At 45.2% G+C, this 16,334-nt stretch overlaps 1 protein-coding gene across 1 annotated transcript in view; it reads right to left on the bottom strand.

Moving 5' to 3' along the window:
- GRM1 (glutamate metabotropic receptor 1) overlaps nucleotides 1–16,334 on the bottom strand; it is a 260,622-nt gene that overhangs the window by 67,112 nt on the left and 177,176 nt on the right. Inside the window, 1 exon segment of the mRNA XM_032214797.1 lies at nucleotides 15,158–15,393. Coding sequence (XP_032070688.1) covers nucleotides 15,158–15,393 — 236 coding nt within the window.

The following is a 16,334-nucleotide window of genomic DNA, read 5'->3' as shown; positions in this document are numbered from 1 at the left end:
AAAACATCCTTGCCAAACTAGCCACCTTCTTTGGAGATCTCAGACATGGCACAGAGGGGAGTGAAATATTCTATCAACTCCCACTAGTGCCTCCATAAAATTAAAGATCTAAAAATAGAAAAGATGACATTATGGTTTCATCTGATGCCATAGCACTCTTAAAATCCATAGACTCAGAACTAGTGAAAGAAACCATGGCAGCAGTGTTACACAATACCAAATACATTAAGAAAATCATGGACCTTATCAACCTTTGACTCACTACCTATTTCCAGTTTTCTGGACAAATATACCAACAAATCAGAAGAACATCCTTGGGATCACCAGCCTCAGAATTTTTACAGAGACTGTACTGCAGGGTCTAGAAATTATGGATCCAGTACATAGAGAACACCTTTGTCATGCTAAAAAAGGAACCACTAGAGAAGACACATAAAACTATCAACGTCTTCAAAGGAACAAAATTCACAAGGGAAGAAGAAAACAACACATTTCTCTTCTTTTCAGCAAAGGAAATGATGGCAAATTAAAAACACAGGTCTATTGAAAAACACCCCACACTAAGCAAGTGTTCTGCTACCAAAGTAACAGCCCAACCTCCCACAAGACTAAGAACATTATTTAGACAAATACAAATGCACTTAGAACAACCAGAAAAAGGAAACAGATTTTCTATATAACATCTTCCAAGAAAGTGGATACCCACACACCTTTGCAAAAAATGTGGCTGACCACTCGATCTACTAGAGCAAAACCAGCATAACCTGTTGAAAGGATAACACTACCATACATCAGAAACATCTTCAAACAAAACATCAGGTGATCACAATCACATGGCAACACTGTAGCACACAAACATCTTAAGTAAACCAAAAGACTCAGTAGCCCAAGAAATTAAAAGCAGGAGTCAGCTACTGCTTGTGAATATAAGGACTGCAACAGCCATTAAGTAGGACATTCATGCAGAAAACTAATAGAGAACATTCAGAGAACAAGTAGCAGTCAAAAGACTCAATAAAAACTTCTTAATCTCACAATACATGGTCTGACTCATAGTTTCAAATGAGAATCTGTGAGCAACCTAGACCAAGCTAAATACAGAAACACTAGGGGATTCCTGGAAGCTTGGGATTCAGAGAAATCAACCATCAGTAGACAGAGAGAAATAAATCATATTTCCATACTATTCAAAAGAGACTATAAGAAAACTAGGAGGAAACAAAAAGACCAGAGCACATGCTCTTCAGCAGCCAACCAGGGACGTGCAGTCAGGGGAGGCAGGGGAGGCAGAGCTCACCACTGTCATCATGAAAAGAAAAAAAATGTAAAAGGAAAAAGGCAAGAGCTGAGGTCAGGCTGAGCTAGTTGCTGCCAGAGTCACCGTGGATGACTCTACTTAACTGTTTAAAAAAGCCTCTAAAAAAGCGCCCTCTACAGGAGGAGGCAGGAGAATGACATGCCTCATCTAGTCTGACTTTAGGCATTTTATGATCACTCGAGCAGAATTAAGCAAGGGTTAAAAGCCAAAAAATTCCTGACGTAGGTGAGACACATTGTTCTTCTGCCTCCTCCTGTACAGGGCGCTTTTTTAGAGGCTTTTTTAAACAGTTAAGCAGCGTCATCCATGGTGACTCTGGAAGCAACTAGCTCAGCCTGACCTCAGCTCTTGCCTTTATCATTTGACATTTTTTTTCTTTTCATGATGGCAGGCAAGAGCAGAGTTGAAATCCTCTCTGAAACAGCTGGAAAAGGTATGTGTGGGTCGGAGAGAGGGGGAGGAATTCAAACGTCATCCTCCTGGTGCAATGTTTTGTGTGTGTGTGTGTGTGTGTGTGTGTGTTTGAGAGAGGGAGAGGGAGGGAGGGAGAAAGGAGGGGAAGGGAGAAGAAAAAGAAAGAAGGAAACTTCTTTAGCAAAGGAGAAAAACAACTACTGCCGCTTTAAATTGGAACTGAGCATGCCTGGCTATGGAATTCTGGGAGTTGAAGTCCACAGGTCTAAAAAAAATGCTGCCTCACCAGCCATAAACCTCACCGCACGTCACTGTAGCCAACGCCTAGATAAGCAGGGATTTGTAGTAGGTAAACAAGCAAACAGAAAACTATACGCGCTCCCCCCTCCCTGCTGGTCGGGACAGGCTTGGAGTGGTACGGGGAGCTTGGGGGGCTCAATTAACTAATTTTCTTTACCATCTCACCATCTTGAAGGCGAGGATTAACTTGTTAAAGACCATTGGGAGTTGTGGTTGGGGTGGTTGGGGTGATTGGCTGCGTTTACCAGCTCGTAGCCCCCCCCCTCGGACATCCCCCGCCCGTTTTACCCTGTTGACTCGGCTGCCAGCTGCCTGTCCACTCCTAGGGTCCCTGGGCCGCTTGCCTGTTTGGCTAGGGGACTGAACGGAGGACGGAAGACGGAGCCCTGAATAGGACGTTTCGATCTGGGAAGGAAGAAGGTCTGGACGCCCCTCCCTCCCCCCAGCCTTGTCCCATTTACCATCGCAGCTGCCTTAATTATTACTCCTTTGTTACTGTTTATTAGGAATATTGGGAACAACAGATGATGGCAGCAGTAGGGACAAGGTTTGGGTATCAAGAAAACCATCACTTTCCTCCCCTCTGCCTTGAACAGCTGGGGCCAGTTTTAGATCTTGGCCCACCGGATTATGGACATTATATAACCCTAGGAAAGAGACTTTCTCCTATGTGGTTCGCTGATCTCTTCTGGGACTTTAAGGGGAATAAGACTGAACAATCTTTGTTTATAAACATCAGGCATTGCCTCCCCTTTATCACGCACAACTGCCTTGTATACTATCGAACTTTGACCTTCCGGCTGTGGACTTTTCTTTGGGGCATAGAAGAAGAAGAAGAGTGGAGCCCCCCATTAGGGTGTGACCCCCCCCCCCTCAGGAGAGGGTGGATTATTACGTTGGACTACTACGAACTTAATACTATCTTGAACCTGCGCAACCCTATCATTTTCTAATTTTAATTGGTATGTTGAGTGCATGGGATTGTCTGGTTGTATGAATGATCTCACTTTTATTTTTATTTAGCTGTATTTGTGTTTTAATTCTATTAGTGAGGACTGCTTGTGTGAGAGTTTGAGTATGAATGATTCGGAGGACCTGGCGGGTTATATGGGGGCCATTGGGGTGGTTGGGGGGGCCATATCCACGGGAGAGGGTCGGAGCATTGCGGTCATAACAGGGAGAGGCAGATATGGCGGGGACTTTAGGGCAGGCCATCATTGGGGAAGGAGGGTTCGCTATATTACAGAGATCCCTCCTTCCGGCCCTAGGAGTCCCACTCCAAGGTCAGATGGCGCGAGTGATCAGGACCCTGGTCTCAGGCTGCTGTCGCTAAATGCCAGGTCTGTGGTTCATAAGGCCCCCCTCATCCGGGACTTGATAACCGATGAGGGCGCAGACCTGGCATGTATTACTGAAACATGGCTGGGCACGGAGGGAGGAGTCCCCCTCGTTGAGATGTGCCCAGCCGGATTTCAGGTGCTACACCAGCCGAGAGCCCAGGGAAGGGGTGGCGGTGTGGCTATTGTAGTCCGGGAGTCTTTAGTACCTCGTAGGATCCCTGCTCCGGAGCTTGTCGGGTGTGAGTCCCTGCTGATGAAGCTGGACCTCAAGGGTCAAGTGGGTCTGCTGCTTACGTACCTGCCTCCCAACTGCGTTGCAGCAGCCCTCCCCTCGCTCCTCGAGTCAGTAGCCGAGCTAGCAGTTGAGTTCCCTAGACTTATAGTTCTGGGGGACTTCAACTTGCCTTCGCTCGGTGAACGCTCTGACGGAGCGCAGGAGTTCATGGCTTCCATGACAGCCATGGGCTTGACCCAGGTAATTCGAGGCCCAACCCACTCAGCGGGTCACACGCTCGACCTCGTATTCCTCTCGGAGCAGTGGAGTTATGATCTTGGTCTGAGGGGTAATGAGATCATACCCCTGTCGTGGTCAGACCACTGCCTACTGAGGCTAGACTTCCGGAGGCCAAACCCCCACCATAGGGAGGAGGAACCGACCAGGTGGTTCCGCCCCAAGTGACTGATGGACCCTGTTAGGTTCCAGACGGAGCTTGGGGTTATTCCAGATACTCTCGCCCACAGTTCGGTGGAGACCCTTGTCGCTGCCTGGCACTCGGCAGCTTCGGGGTCTCTAAACCGGATTGTGCCACTACGGCCCCTCCGGGTCAGCGGCCCCCGGAGGCCTCCTTGGTTTACCGAGGAGCTCCGGGAAATAAAGCGCCGGAGGAGACGCCTAGAGCACCTGTGGAGATCAGACAGGTCCGAATTGAACCGGGCACTTGTAACAGCATGCACCAAGGAGTATACTCGCGCTTTAAGATCGGCAAAAAGAACACACATTGCCTCCTTGGTAGCGTCCGCCGAGTCCCGCCCAGCCGCCCTGTTTAGGATAACCCGCTCCCTCCTAAATAGGAGGGAGACGGGGGACCCCTTACAGGGTAAGGCTGAGGAGTATGTTCAGTTCTTGGCGGACAAAGTTGCCCGGTTTCGAGCGGACCTGGACTCCACTCTTGCAGAGCCAGCTGAGACACAGGGGAAAGACTTGGCAAACCATCTCTGGGTTGAGTTTCAGGAAGTTGCCTCCGGGGATGTGGACAAGGCTATGCGAGCTGTGAGTACCTCCACTTGTGTACTGGACCCGTGTCCCTCCTGGCTGGTTGCCAACAGCAGTGAGGTGACACGAGGCTGGATCCAAGCGGTTGTTGTGGCATCTCTTCGGGAGGGGCACTTCCCCACCGAGCTTAAGGCAGCGGTGGTGAGACCCCTCCTGAAGAAACTGTCTTTGGATCCAGCTGTTCTTAATAACTACCGTCCAGTCTCCAACCTTCCCTATGTGGGGAAGGTTGTTGAGAAAGTGGTGGCCCTCCAGCTTCAGCGTACCTTGGAGGAAGCAAACTATCTTGACCCCTTCCAGTCCGGCTTCAGACCAGGTTACAGCACAGAAACCGCTTTGGTCGCATTGACCGATGATCTCTGGAGAGCTAGGGATGGAGGCTTTGCGTCCATCCTGGTTCTCCTTGACCTCTCAGCGGCTTTCGATACCATCAACCATGGTATCCTTTTGCGACGACTGCGGGAGGTGGGAGTGGGCGGCACTGTCTTGCAGTGGTTCTCCTCCTACCTCTCGGACAGGTTGCAGTCGGTGTTGGTGGGTGGGCAGAGATCGTCCCCGAGGCCCCTAACATATGGGGTGCCACAGGGGTCGGTCTTGTCCCCCCTCCTATTTAACATATACATGAAACCACTGGGCGAGATCATCCGGAGGCACGGGATAAAGTATCATCAATATGCGGACGATACACAATTGTATCTGTCCGCCCCGTGCCAACTTAATGAAGCGGTGGACGTGATGAACCAGGGTCTGGAAGCTGTTAAAGACTGGATGAGAGCAAACAAACTGGTGCTCAACCCAGACAAGACCGAGTGGCTGTTGTGTTTTCCTCCCAATAATTTGACCACCGTACCATCAATCAGGCTGGGGGGACAAAACTTATACCCCTCAGATAGGGTCCGCAACTTGGGAGTCCTCCTGGATCCACAGCTGAGTTTTGATCACCGTCTATCGGCTGTGACCAGGGGGGCATTTGCCCAGGTTCGCCTGGTGCGCCAGTTGCGGCCCTACCTGAATCGGGAGGCTCTCACGACAGTCACTCGAGCCCTTGTGATCTCTAAGCTGGAATACTGCAATGTGCTCTACATGGGGCTGCCCTTGAAGAGCACCCGGAGACTTCAGCTAGTACAGAACGCGGCCGCGCGAGTGATTGTGGGCGCATCTCGGTTCGCCCACATAACACCTATCCTCCGCGAGCTGCGCTGGCTGCCTGTAGATCTCCGGGTGCAATTCAAGGTCTTACTTACCACCCATAAAGCGCTCCATGGTAGTGGATCTGACTATCTGAGAGACCGCCTCCTGCCAATAATCTCCCTGCGTCCCATCAGATCGCATAGAGCGGGCCTCCTCCGTATTCCATCCGCCAGTCAGTGCCGACTGGCGACCACCCGGAGGAGAGCCTTCTCAGTTGCTGCTCCGACGCTATGGAACAATCTCCCCGTGGAGATTCGTACCCTGACCACAGTCCAGGCCTTCCGTACAGCCCTCAAGATCTGGCTAGCCCGTCAGGCCTGGGGATAAACTCTTCTGCCCCTCCCGAATGCTGAGTGAATGTTGTGTTTTAGTACTTTTTAGTTATTTCACATTTTTTTTTTTTTTGTATTTTGTCTTTCACTCCCCTTCCCTTACTATTGTAAGCCGCCCTGAGTCCCCTCAGGGAAAAGGGCGGCCTATAAATGCTAAATAAAATCTAAAAAAAAATCTAAATCTATACCCTAATCAGGAACTACCAAGAAGAAAACCATACCCTCACCATAAATGAGAGGGCAAGTTGCTGTATATAAATAGGGAGCAAACCCCATAATTAATTGCACTGATGATGTTACCTAGTTGGGTTAATGAAACATCTGCAAGCAAACAACCAAATTCACAGAGTACCTTGGATTCCATAGTTTGATCTGTGCTACATATATTCTCTTTTATTGAAAGGTAAACTTCAGCTCAATAAGCAGCAAAAAACCCACATCCTAATTAAACAACCAGACCACCTCCTTGTTTTAAGCTACCAAATGGAGTATTATTTTTTTTATCAAGAGGCGCTGTAACTATTTCAGTTATATGCTCTGCTTTTAGTGTAATTCAGTACTTCAGTTCTCTCTTCTCCTCTGTAGAATAGCCATTTCAGTTCCTGTATTATATATAATAGCCTATAGTTAGAAAATAAATATTATTTTTTGCTCCTAAAATTTCACCATCTTCCTTTGAGGTGAATGCTCAGATCACTTACTCTTTTGAATTTGTTCAAATCCCACGTTTGTGATTCTTAGACCTTGTAAACACCACTCTCGAGATGCAAACAATTCCACAATACTCTTTTGCCCTTTCCCTTGGTCACCAAATGGTCACTTTATGATAGCACTTATAGGAGGCTCTGCAAAGCAGGTCACTTTCAATTTTGAAATAGTTTTATGAAATTGCACTGTGTACAAGGAGATTTCTCTTGGGCACACTAAAAATACAATTAGAAGTTCTTGAAATGTCCCTCTAAAGCAGCTGGTGTTTGAAACATAGATATCCCGCTACAACTCTGGAGCCTTTAGCCCAAAATAAAAACTAATTTAATGAGAAGGCCATTGTATTAGTGATGAGTTTTAAACAATGTTCACATATGAAGCAGGTTGGCCTAATACTGCATGTGAACTGCCAGTGGCATTCTCAAAATACAGCCAGAATTCTTGACAAGTTAAACCTGAGAAAGAAATAAAATTTTATTCTTGTTGTTCGTTGCTGCAACTGCCTTTTTAGTGTATTGACCCATAGTGATGCGGAAATGCACACTATCTTTTCTGATTTTTTAAAATATTAAAATAGTGTTTAGAACATTATTAGTGTGCCTTTTCATGGGAGAAAAGTAAAAGCACAGCATGTTCATGCAATTACTTTGAAAGAACCCCTCCCCCATATGTTTTCATTTTATGTCCTGCTTCTCACCAAGTTATGAACAATCCCCCTTCTTCCCAACATACAAAATAGCAGTGAGATAACTTTGTTAAAGTATTAGAATGACATTAAGGAGAACATAATTCTTTTCCTCCACTGTAGACTTCAAAGAGAAATGCCACTGCTTATGTAGTCAGCATGGTACCAGCTATGCACAAGAGGAAAATAGCAGGGGATCTGAGACAACCTAAGTATGCAAAACTACAAATAGTCTTTGTGGGGAAAAGCCACAAGGTTCATTTATTCTAGTATTTAGTTTCCATGCAAATGTTTTATGAAGGTCTTGAATAGATATAAAGGCAAGCTGATAATAATCTCCTGTTAAATTTTTCTCATCTTGCAAAACTGCTGGAACAGCCTTGAGGGTGGAAAACAGATAATCCCTATCAGATGAGACTATCCATACTGAATCTACATATTCATGGAAACACCCCAGGAAAATACCACTGCCTTCTGAATTGGAGGGAAGGATTTCAGAGAGTATAATCCTGAAAACCCTGTGGAATATCCCCCTACCAAGCTTCAGGTCTTCAGTAAATTGCCTATTGGGGCACTCAACTGTGTAATTACATTCTATGAAGAAAGGGCAGAAGTTAGTAGCAAGGTAATTTGTCTTACCATAATTACAGAACTATTATTTCAATTGTATATGGGATCATATAATATAATAAGGTTATCATATCAATAATCAATTAGGATCAACTGAAAGACTGAAAATCAACTGATGAAGTTTCTTGAATGAGAAGAGAAATGTCTTCTTTGTCCTCCTCAAAAAACAGTCCAGTTGTCATTACAAGCGGGGGTGGGGTGGGGAAGCACATTTGAGGCAACTATTATCTGGATGACTGAAAATCTCCATAGACACTGGGTGAAATATACTACTGGATCTGTCCTTGGTCCTGAACTTGAAATCCTGCATGTTGTAGTTCGCATTCATGGTTCTAATAATGCATATGCCAGATTCTTCCAGCAGCCATTCTACTTCTTTTTCTCATCTACTCTAAGAAAGGGATTTATTAGACTAGCATGTCCATCTCTGTGTTTGTTTATGTAATTTATTGGACATCTTCTATTGGATTGTTAGTGGCATTCCATTTAAGAATTTGTCTACACTTGCCCAAGAGAACTGGAATTATTCTCAAAGGTTAATCCGACTCACAGTACCCTTTATTTATTCATGTATTGTCTATAGCATCCACTCTTACAATAAAACATTATTTTCAATATTAAATATCCATACTATTTCCCTGCAAAAATTTGGAAATAAAACATTTTCCCCAAATTGTTTTTTTAATAAGAAATCTTTACAGACATTTTCATCTAATATTTTGTTGTGCCAGTTATTTTTTATAAGTGCCCATCCCCATTTTTCTCTCTGCAACAATATCTGAGAAGTTGAAACCAGGAACAATATGCAAAAATTATATACAATCAATTATTAGATCCCAATGACATTGATCCAGTCAACTGTAACTACAAGTTGAACTCAGTGAAGTCAAGCAAACTTCAAGAAGGGATGAATTCTTTTTCAATGAAAACTATAACATCTTGGCCAAAAATCAATGTAAGACCACATTCAGAAATGGGGAAATAATGAAAAATGCAATTTTCTTCAGGCGTACATATTTCTTCAACTACACTTAGAGAAAGGATTGAATCAGTAATGCTATGATATTTGATTAGCATGAATACCAAAATTACAAAAACAAAATCTACATCATTTTATATTCTTATTTTAAATAGTATTAATCAATTTAATTTGTACTCAAACATGATATAAGATGTAGACCATGACAGAATTCTAGGAATAGCAAAATGCAAAATAAATGAATAAAAATCAACAGAAACGTTAGAGCAAGCAGTGTAGCTTCCTTTGGAGAAAAGTTTTGAGGCTTTTTTAACACAGCAAATGCTGTGGGTGGAGAACATGACTCAGGCATATAAATATATGTATGAGAGATTTTAGATTGAGAAAACTCATTCTATGAAGTTGAATTGTGGAGTGTTTGGGATAGATAAAGGAAGTACTTCCCAGCTAGTGGTTGTTATCAACATGCTCAACTTTAAAGGGCAATTAGATAAATCCATAGAAGGTATGGATATCTTAGTTAATTCATTTACATAGCAGCTCTTATTATGAACCACATGTCAGCTTCTGCCTTGCTACTGCTTCAGCTGTCATGAAACGGGGAGGGAGGGTTTGGTATTTGGGAGGGGTTATTCGATGTGCTGGAGGAATGTTCTAGTATTTACTGGATGGTTGGACTATGCATGCGTGGGTGCTTCCCGCCTGGACCAACGGCCCCGACATTCCATCTTCGTGATGCCTTTTGAAGTTATCTCACACCTGACACTTGAAGGACTTATGATTGGCCTGAGGCTATGATCCCAAGGGGTGGGGAATGAACTATTCTATATATCAATTGCTTTCGCGCCTAATTAAACAGACTTCGCTTCGCAACTGCTCGCTAACCATTTGTAATTAGTAAAAGTACTTTTGATTTCCAACACATGGAATCTCTTGGTCTTTCTTTCCTAATTATATAATGGAGGGATGCTGACAAGAAGCTGACCCGTAACATGCTTCCGTTGCGGGAAATTGGGGCACCGCGCCCCCGACTGCCGTGCTAAATTGCCCATCACCGCCCAACCCCCACCCAAGCGAGAGGAGAAGTCTGGCAGAGCCTCCGACAAGAGGAAGAAAGAAGCTGCCTTCGCTGTGGACTCCAGGCCCCCCCTTTTCAGCCAGGCTTTGGAGGGAGACGCAGACGCAGCCGCCCACTCCTCCTCTTCTGAGGACTCCAATGACGAAACATCGCCTCACTGGGTGAGTTCAAACAAAGGGCCCCTGCTAATCCCCATAGAATTAAAAGTTCCCCCTGAGGGGCAACCAGCAACCTTTCACGCCTTGCTCGATTCGGGTTGCTCCCGATCCATGATCAACCCGGCCATGGTGGAAAAATTGGGTCTCAAATTGCGTACTTTGAAAACCCCCATTGTGTTTTGCCAGATAGATGGATCCATTGCGGGGGGGGGGGCGCCCATTTTTTTACGTCGCCCTTGGAGATGAAGATGGGTTCCCACACTGAACTAATTTCTTTTGTAGTTGCGCCTGGCATGGACAGGCCACTAATTTTAGGCCTCCCTTGGCTCCGGAAGTGGAACCCTCACATAAATTGGCGAACAGGCCGCTTGCGCATTCGCACAAAGGAGCCTCCGGAGGGGGAGGGCCCTCCTGGGCAAACTATGACTGACACTCCTGAAGTGGCCGCTAGAGGGCAGGAGAGGATTGATGGAGAGGAAAAAATTCCTAAAGAGTATTGGGACCTTAAGGAGGTTTTCAGCGAAAAGTCTTCCGACAAACTGCCACCCCACAGGCCTACTGACTGCTCCATTGACATCTTACCCAGGGTTAAGCTACCAAAACCCCAAATATATTCCATGTCACCCAGGGAGATGGAGGAAATGTGGACTTTCATTGATAAAAATTTGGAACGTGGATTCATTGAACCTGCTCGCCCCAAAGTGGCCGCCCCTGTGCTTTTCCGTGAAAAGAAAGATGGCTCTCTTCGTTTATGTGTGAATTTTAAAAACTTGAACGCGATATCAGCTCAGAATGTCTACCCACTCCCGTTGATGAAGGACATGTTGGCCCAGCTGGGGAAGGGCCGCCTTTTTACTAAATTGGACCTCAGGGAAGCTTATTATAGGGTCCGCATAAAGGAGGGAGACGAATGGAAGACTGCTTTCAACTGCCCTCTTGGTTGCTTCCAGTTCCGGGTCATGCCTTTTGGCCTGCAGGGGCCCCCTGCAGTCTTCATGCAATTAATCAATGAGATCTTGCATGACCATCTCTACAAAGGAGTTATCGTATATTTGGACGATATCCTTATCTATACTCGCACTTATGACCAACACGTCGCTCTTGTGCGCACTGTTTTGAAAAAACTCCGAGCCGCTGATCTTTATGCCAAATTGTCTAAGTGTGAATTTCACCAAACTAAAATTGACTACCTTGGATATCGCATCTCTCCTGCCGGCATTGAGATGGACCCTGAGAAGGTGAGGGCGGTCACTGAATGGGACGCACCCAAAACTCGTAAACAGTTACAAAAATTTTTGGGCTTTGCTAATTTCTACTGTCAGTTCATTCCTTCTTTTGCTAAAATTGCGCTTCCTATAACTAATTTGCTCAAATCCAAGGGGGAGCCAAAACCTAAGCCTAACAAGCCTCTGGACTGGACCATGGAATGCCAGGCGGCTTTCGAAAAGCTTAAACGTCTGTTTGCCGCTGAGCCGGTGCTAAAGCATCCTGACCTGGACAGGCCTTTCGTCGTCCAGGCTGACGCCAGCGACGTCGCCATTGGGGCCATCTTGTTGCAAGCCAACGACCAAGGTAACCTACAACCTTGCGCGTACACCTCCCGGAAGCTCACAGACACAGAGAGACGTTGGGCAGTTTGGGAGAAAGAGGCTTTCGCGGTCCGTTGGGCCCTGACCACGTGGCGCCATTTCCTGGAGGGCGCTAAGCACCCGTTTGAGGTGTGGACTGACCACAAGAATTTGGAAGCTTTGAGAACGCCACGCCGTCTCTCCCCCAAACAAATGCGGTGGGCCCAATATTTCAACCGTTTCAATTTCACACTTAAATATATCCCGGGTGGGAAGAATTTCATGGCAGATGCCTTGTCCAGACTGCCTCAATATAATTGCTCTAAACTGAGCATCGTCCAACCGCTCCTAGCGGCTCCAGTGGTCACGCGCCAACAGGCCCGCGGCAAAAAGGATGTGCCTCAAGATCTTCTTTCTGATCTCAAGCTAGCGCTTCCTCATGACGACTGGTTCCTGAACCATCGGGACAAGTGCACTATGAGAGATGATCTGCCGTGGATCGGCGCCAAATTGTACATCCCCGCCTCCCTACGCCTGGTGGTCCTTCGTCGCGCACATGACTCCAGATTGGCGGGTCATTTTGGATTCGTGAAAACTTTGCATCTAGTGAAGAGGCAATTCTGGTGGCCCACTTTAAAGAAGGACATTGAACTTTATGTGGCCAGTTGCCCGGTTTGTGCGACCGCTAAACGGCCACCCGGGAGACCACAAGGGCTGCTCCAGTCTGTCGCTCGCCCGGTTGCCCCTTGGAAGGAGATTTCTATGGATTTTATTGTTGAGCTCCCCGAAAGCCAGGGGCACACTGTCATATGGGTTATCACTGACTTGTTTTCCAAGCAAGTTCATTTCGTGCCTTGCCACAAAATTCCTTCCGCTAAGGCGCTGGCTAAACTCTTCATTTCCCACATTTACCGCTTGCATGGGGTGCCCGATTGCATCATCTCCGATCGTGGTGACCAATTCACATCTGCTTTCTGGAAAGAATTTCTCAAACGTATTGGCTCCGCCCAGGGCCTTAGCTCCGCCTACCATCCTCAGACTAATGGCGGCTGTGAACGGACTAATTCTGTTCTTGAACAATATTTACGTTGTTTCATCAATTATCAACAGGATGATTGGGTAGACTTGTTGCCGCACGCTGAGGTGGCCTACAACAATTCTGTCCATTCCAGCACAGGTCTCACCACTTTCCGGGTCGTTTATGGTCAGGATTTTGTTCCTATCCCTGAATTGCCTCAGGATCAGCCGCAAGTTCCATCAGTCGCGGACTGGAGTGAGCGTCTCAGTCGTGTTTGGCCATTGACCCTCTCCACTTTGGACGCTGCGCATAGGGCCCATAAGAAACAGGCGGATAAGAAACGCTCTCAGCCCTATGAATACCGGTCTGGTGATTTGGTTTATTTGTCGACAAAGTTCCTGCACACAACGCAGAGGTCAAAGAAGTTGGGGCCCAAATATGTGGGGCCGTTCCCCATAGTGAAGGTCATCAATCCTGTCTCTGTTCATTTACAATTGCCCAAACACCTCAACCGGGTCCACCCGGTGTTCCACATTAACCTCATAAAGCCTGTTCGTGTTTCCCACTTGCGTCCCCCCCCTGATGACCCTCCGCCTGCTCCTTTGCTCGTCGATGGGGAACGTCACTTTGAAGTTCGTGAAATTCTTGATTCCCGCAAACGCCGTAATCGCATCCAATACCTGGTGGCTTGGAAGCATTTTCCTCCCTCCCACACGGAATGGGTTGATAAATCCCATGTTCGTGCTCCCCGACTGCTTCGGAAGTTTTATGCTGCATACCCTGACAAGCCTTAACTTTCTCTCACCCCCTCCCTTCTTTTTCTGTTTTGTTGTTTGTCTGTTCGTTTGTTTTTTTTTCCTAGGCCTGACAGCCTTTTTCCGGGGGATGGCCGGATGTCAGCTTCTGCCTTGCTACTGCTTCAGCTGTCATGAAATGGGGAGGGAGGGTTTGGTATTTGGGAGGGGTTATTCGATGTGCTGGAGGAATGTTCTAGTATTTACAGGATGGTTGGACTATGCATGCGTGGGTGCTTCCCGCCTGGACCAACGGCCCCGACATTCCATCTTCGTGATGCCTTTTGAAGTTATCTCACACCTGACACTTGAAGGACTTATGATTGGCCTGAGGCTATGATCCCAAGGGGTGGGGAATGAACTATTCTATATATCAATTGCTTTCGTTCCTAATTAAACAGACTTCGCTTCGCAACTGCTCGCTAACCATTTGTAATTAGTAAAAGTACTTTTGATTTCCAACACATGGAATCTCTTGGTCTTTCTTTCCTAATTATATAATGGAGGGATGCTGACACCACAATCCTGAGCTGCTCCCAAAATAATAGAACATAAAAACACAAAACCACCGTTGAAATTCTCTGTATCTGGGGGCAATAGTCTCCCATAATCTTTGCAGTCTCATTCTTCCCCATTGCTTGGATACATAATGAATCATATTTTTAAGCAACATACTATCATAACCAGGAAGATGCCATTGTCTTCATGGTCTATTTCAGTGTGTTGGTGAACCTTTTCAGCACTGAGTGCCGAAATGGGAGTGCGAGCACATGCATGCGTGCCATAAACCAGAAGAACAGTATACAGATAGTTTTTGAATACCTTTATCACTTTCAATGCTATCTATCAATGTGAATACAAACTGCATATAAGATGCTCAAAAGCATTTTAACATCATACAAAGAACTCTGAAAGAAAGAAAAAGCCCAAAGCTTTGTTAGCAATCAAACCAAGTCTTTATTCTATTTTTTACCACCTACAAATTCAGTTCAGAATCAATCAAAAACTTCTGCTTCCGCACAGCAGAAAGGAAAAAGCAATTAAGAATTGTTTAAGCGGAGCCAAGGGACATCTAAATACATCAGGTATTATTACATATCATCTTTGAACATTCACCCCTAGAATGCAAGGATCTGAACTCATTCATTCACTCATTTATTCATTGAAGTACCAGTGGCAAACTGGAGGCTGTCAAATGACACAGCACCATGCTGACAGCTACAACAATATTAGATTGTGGGCTTCGCTCCATGCCTCCATCAAAGTTTTTATTCAGTCGAGTTGGAAAAGTAAGAAAAGAAATTTAAATTGGTGAAGGTAACAAAAACTTGCTCAGACTTGTTCAGATAAGAAACATATTTAAATATTTACCAGTGCAATTCTTTTGAAAGTTGGGATTCTCTAGAGGATGACCTGGAAGGCGGCATTGGAAACGATGTTGCCAAAACTCAGGGAACCAAGGGTTTCGTTTGTTGGTCTCCAATTTTATTTTCAAAAAGTAGTCATCAAATGATACGACATCTGGAGACTGCAGCTTAATGGTGATGCCCCCACTGGCTTCAGCTTCATAACCTTCAATGACTTCATCTCTATCTGCCCATCCATCACTAGAAGAAGAAGAAGAAGAAGAAGAAGAAGAAGAAGAAGAAGAAGAAGAAGAAGAAGAAGAAGAAGAAGAAGAAAGCTACTGTTAGATCAAAGCATATATCCATCCAAATAGTATTTAAGCAGAAGCTTTTTAATGCATCAAAAGGCCATGGCAATATAAAGAAAAACAGGTTTATATTATACCATCCCTTTCTCCTTATTGTGTTATTTAACATTTATTTCTTCCTCCAATAATATCTTATCTCTTGTTTCCCCAAATTATCAACATGGTGGCTATTATTCACAAGCCTTGGTGGCACAGTGGCTGGAATGCAGGTTACTTCTGCTGCCTGCCGGCTGCCTGTAATTTGGCAGTTTGAATCTCACCAGGTTCAAGGTTGACTCAGCCTTCCATCCTTCCGAGGTGGGTAAAATGAGGACCCAGATTGTTGAGGGCAATATGCTGACTCTGTAAACCACTTAGAGAGGGCTAAAGCACTGTGAAGTGGTATATAAGTCTAAGTCCTATTGCTATTGCTGTTGTTATTAATATTGTTGTCGCTGTTGTTATCTTTTTTATTCATTAAACATGAAACTCCGTCAACTGAACATTTAAAAATGTGTTACAAATACCATTGACTGGTGCTAATGGTTGACACAGGTTGCTGCCAGCATCCTAGGTATCAACCAAGTATCTTCTTAAAATAAATGATGTTCCAAGTAGCACAGTTTTTTGCAATTTTTTACACTGGTGTTATTGCAGGAAGCTGCAATTTCTTGATGTGTTTTGTAAAATTCTTGGACATGGTATCATGCCCCTATGACAATGGGTGTCACTGTTACATGTTTCATCCATTATTATTATTATTATTATTATTATTATTATTATTATTATTATTATTATAGCAATAAGCCCCTCCTGAGTCCTGCTATGCTACTGTACCATGGCGGGAGCAGGGAT

Source organism: Thamnophis elegans, chromosome 4, assembly GCF_009769535.1.
Source record: "Thamnophis elegans isolate rThaEle1 chromosome 4, rThaEle1.pri, whole genome shotgun sequence".
Lineage (NCBI taxonomy): Eukaryota > Metazoa > Chordata > Lepidosauria > Squamata > Colubridae > Thamnophis > Thamnophis elegans.
This window is presented reverse-complemented; position numbering and strand designations above follow the sequence as displayed.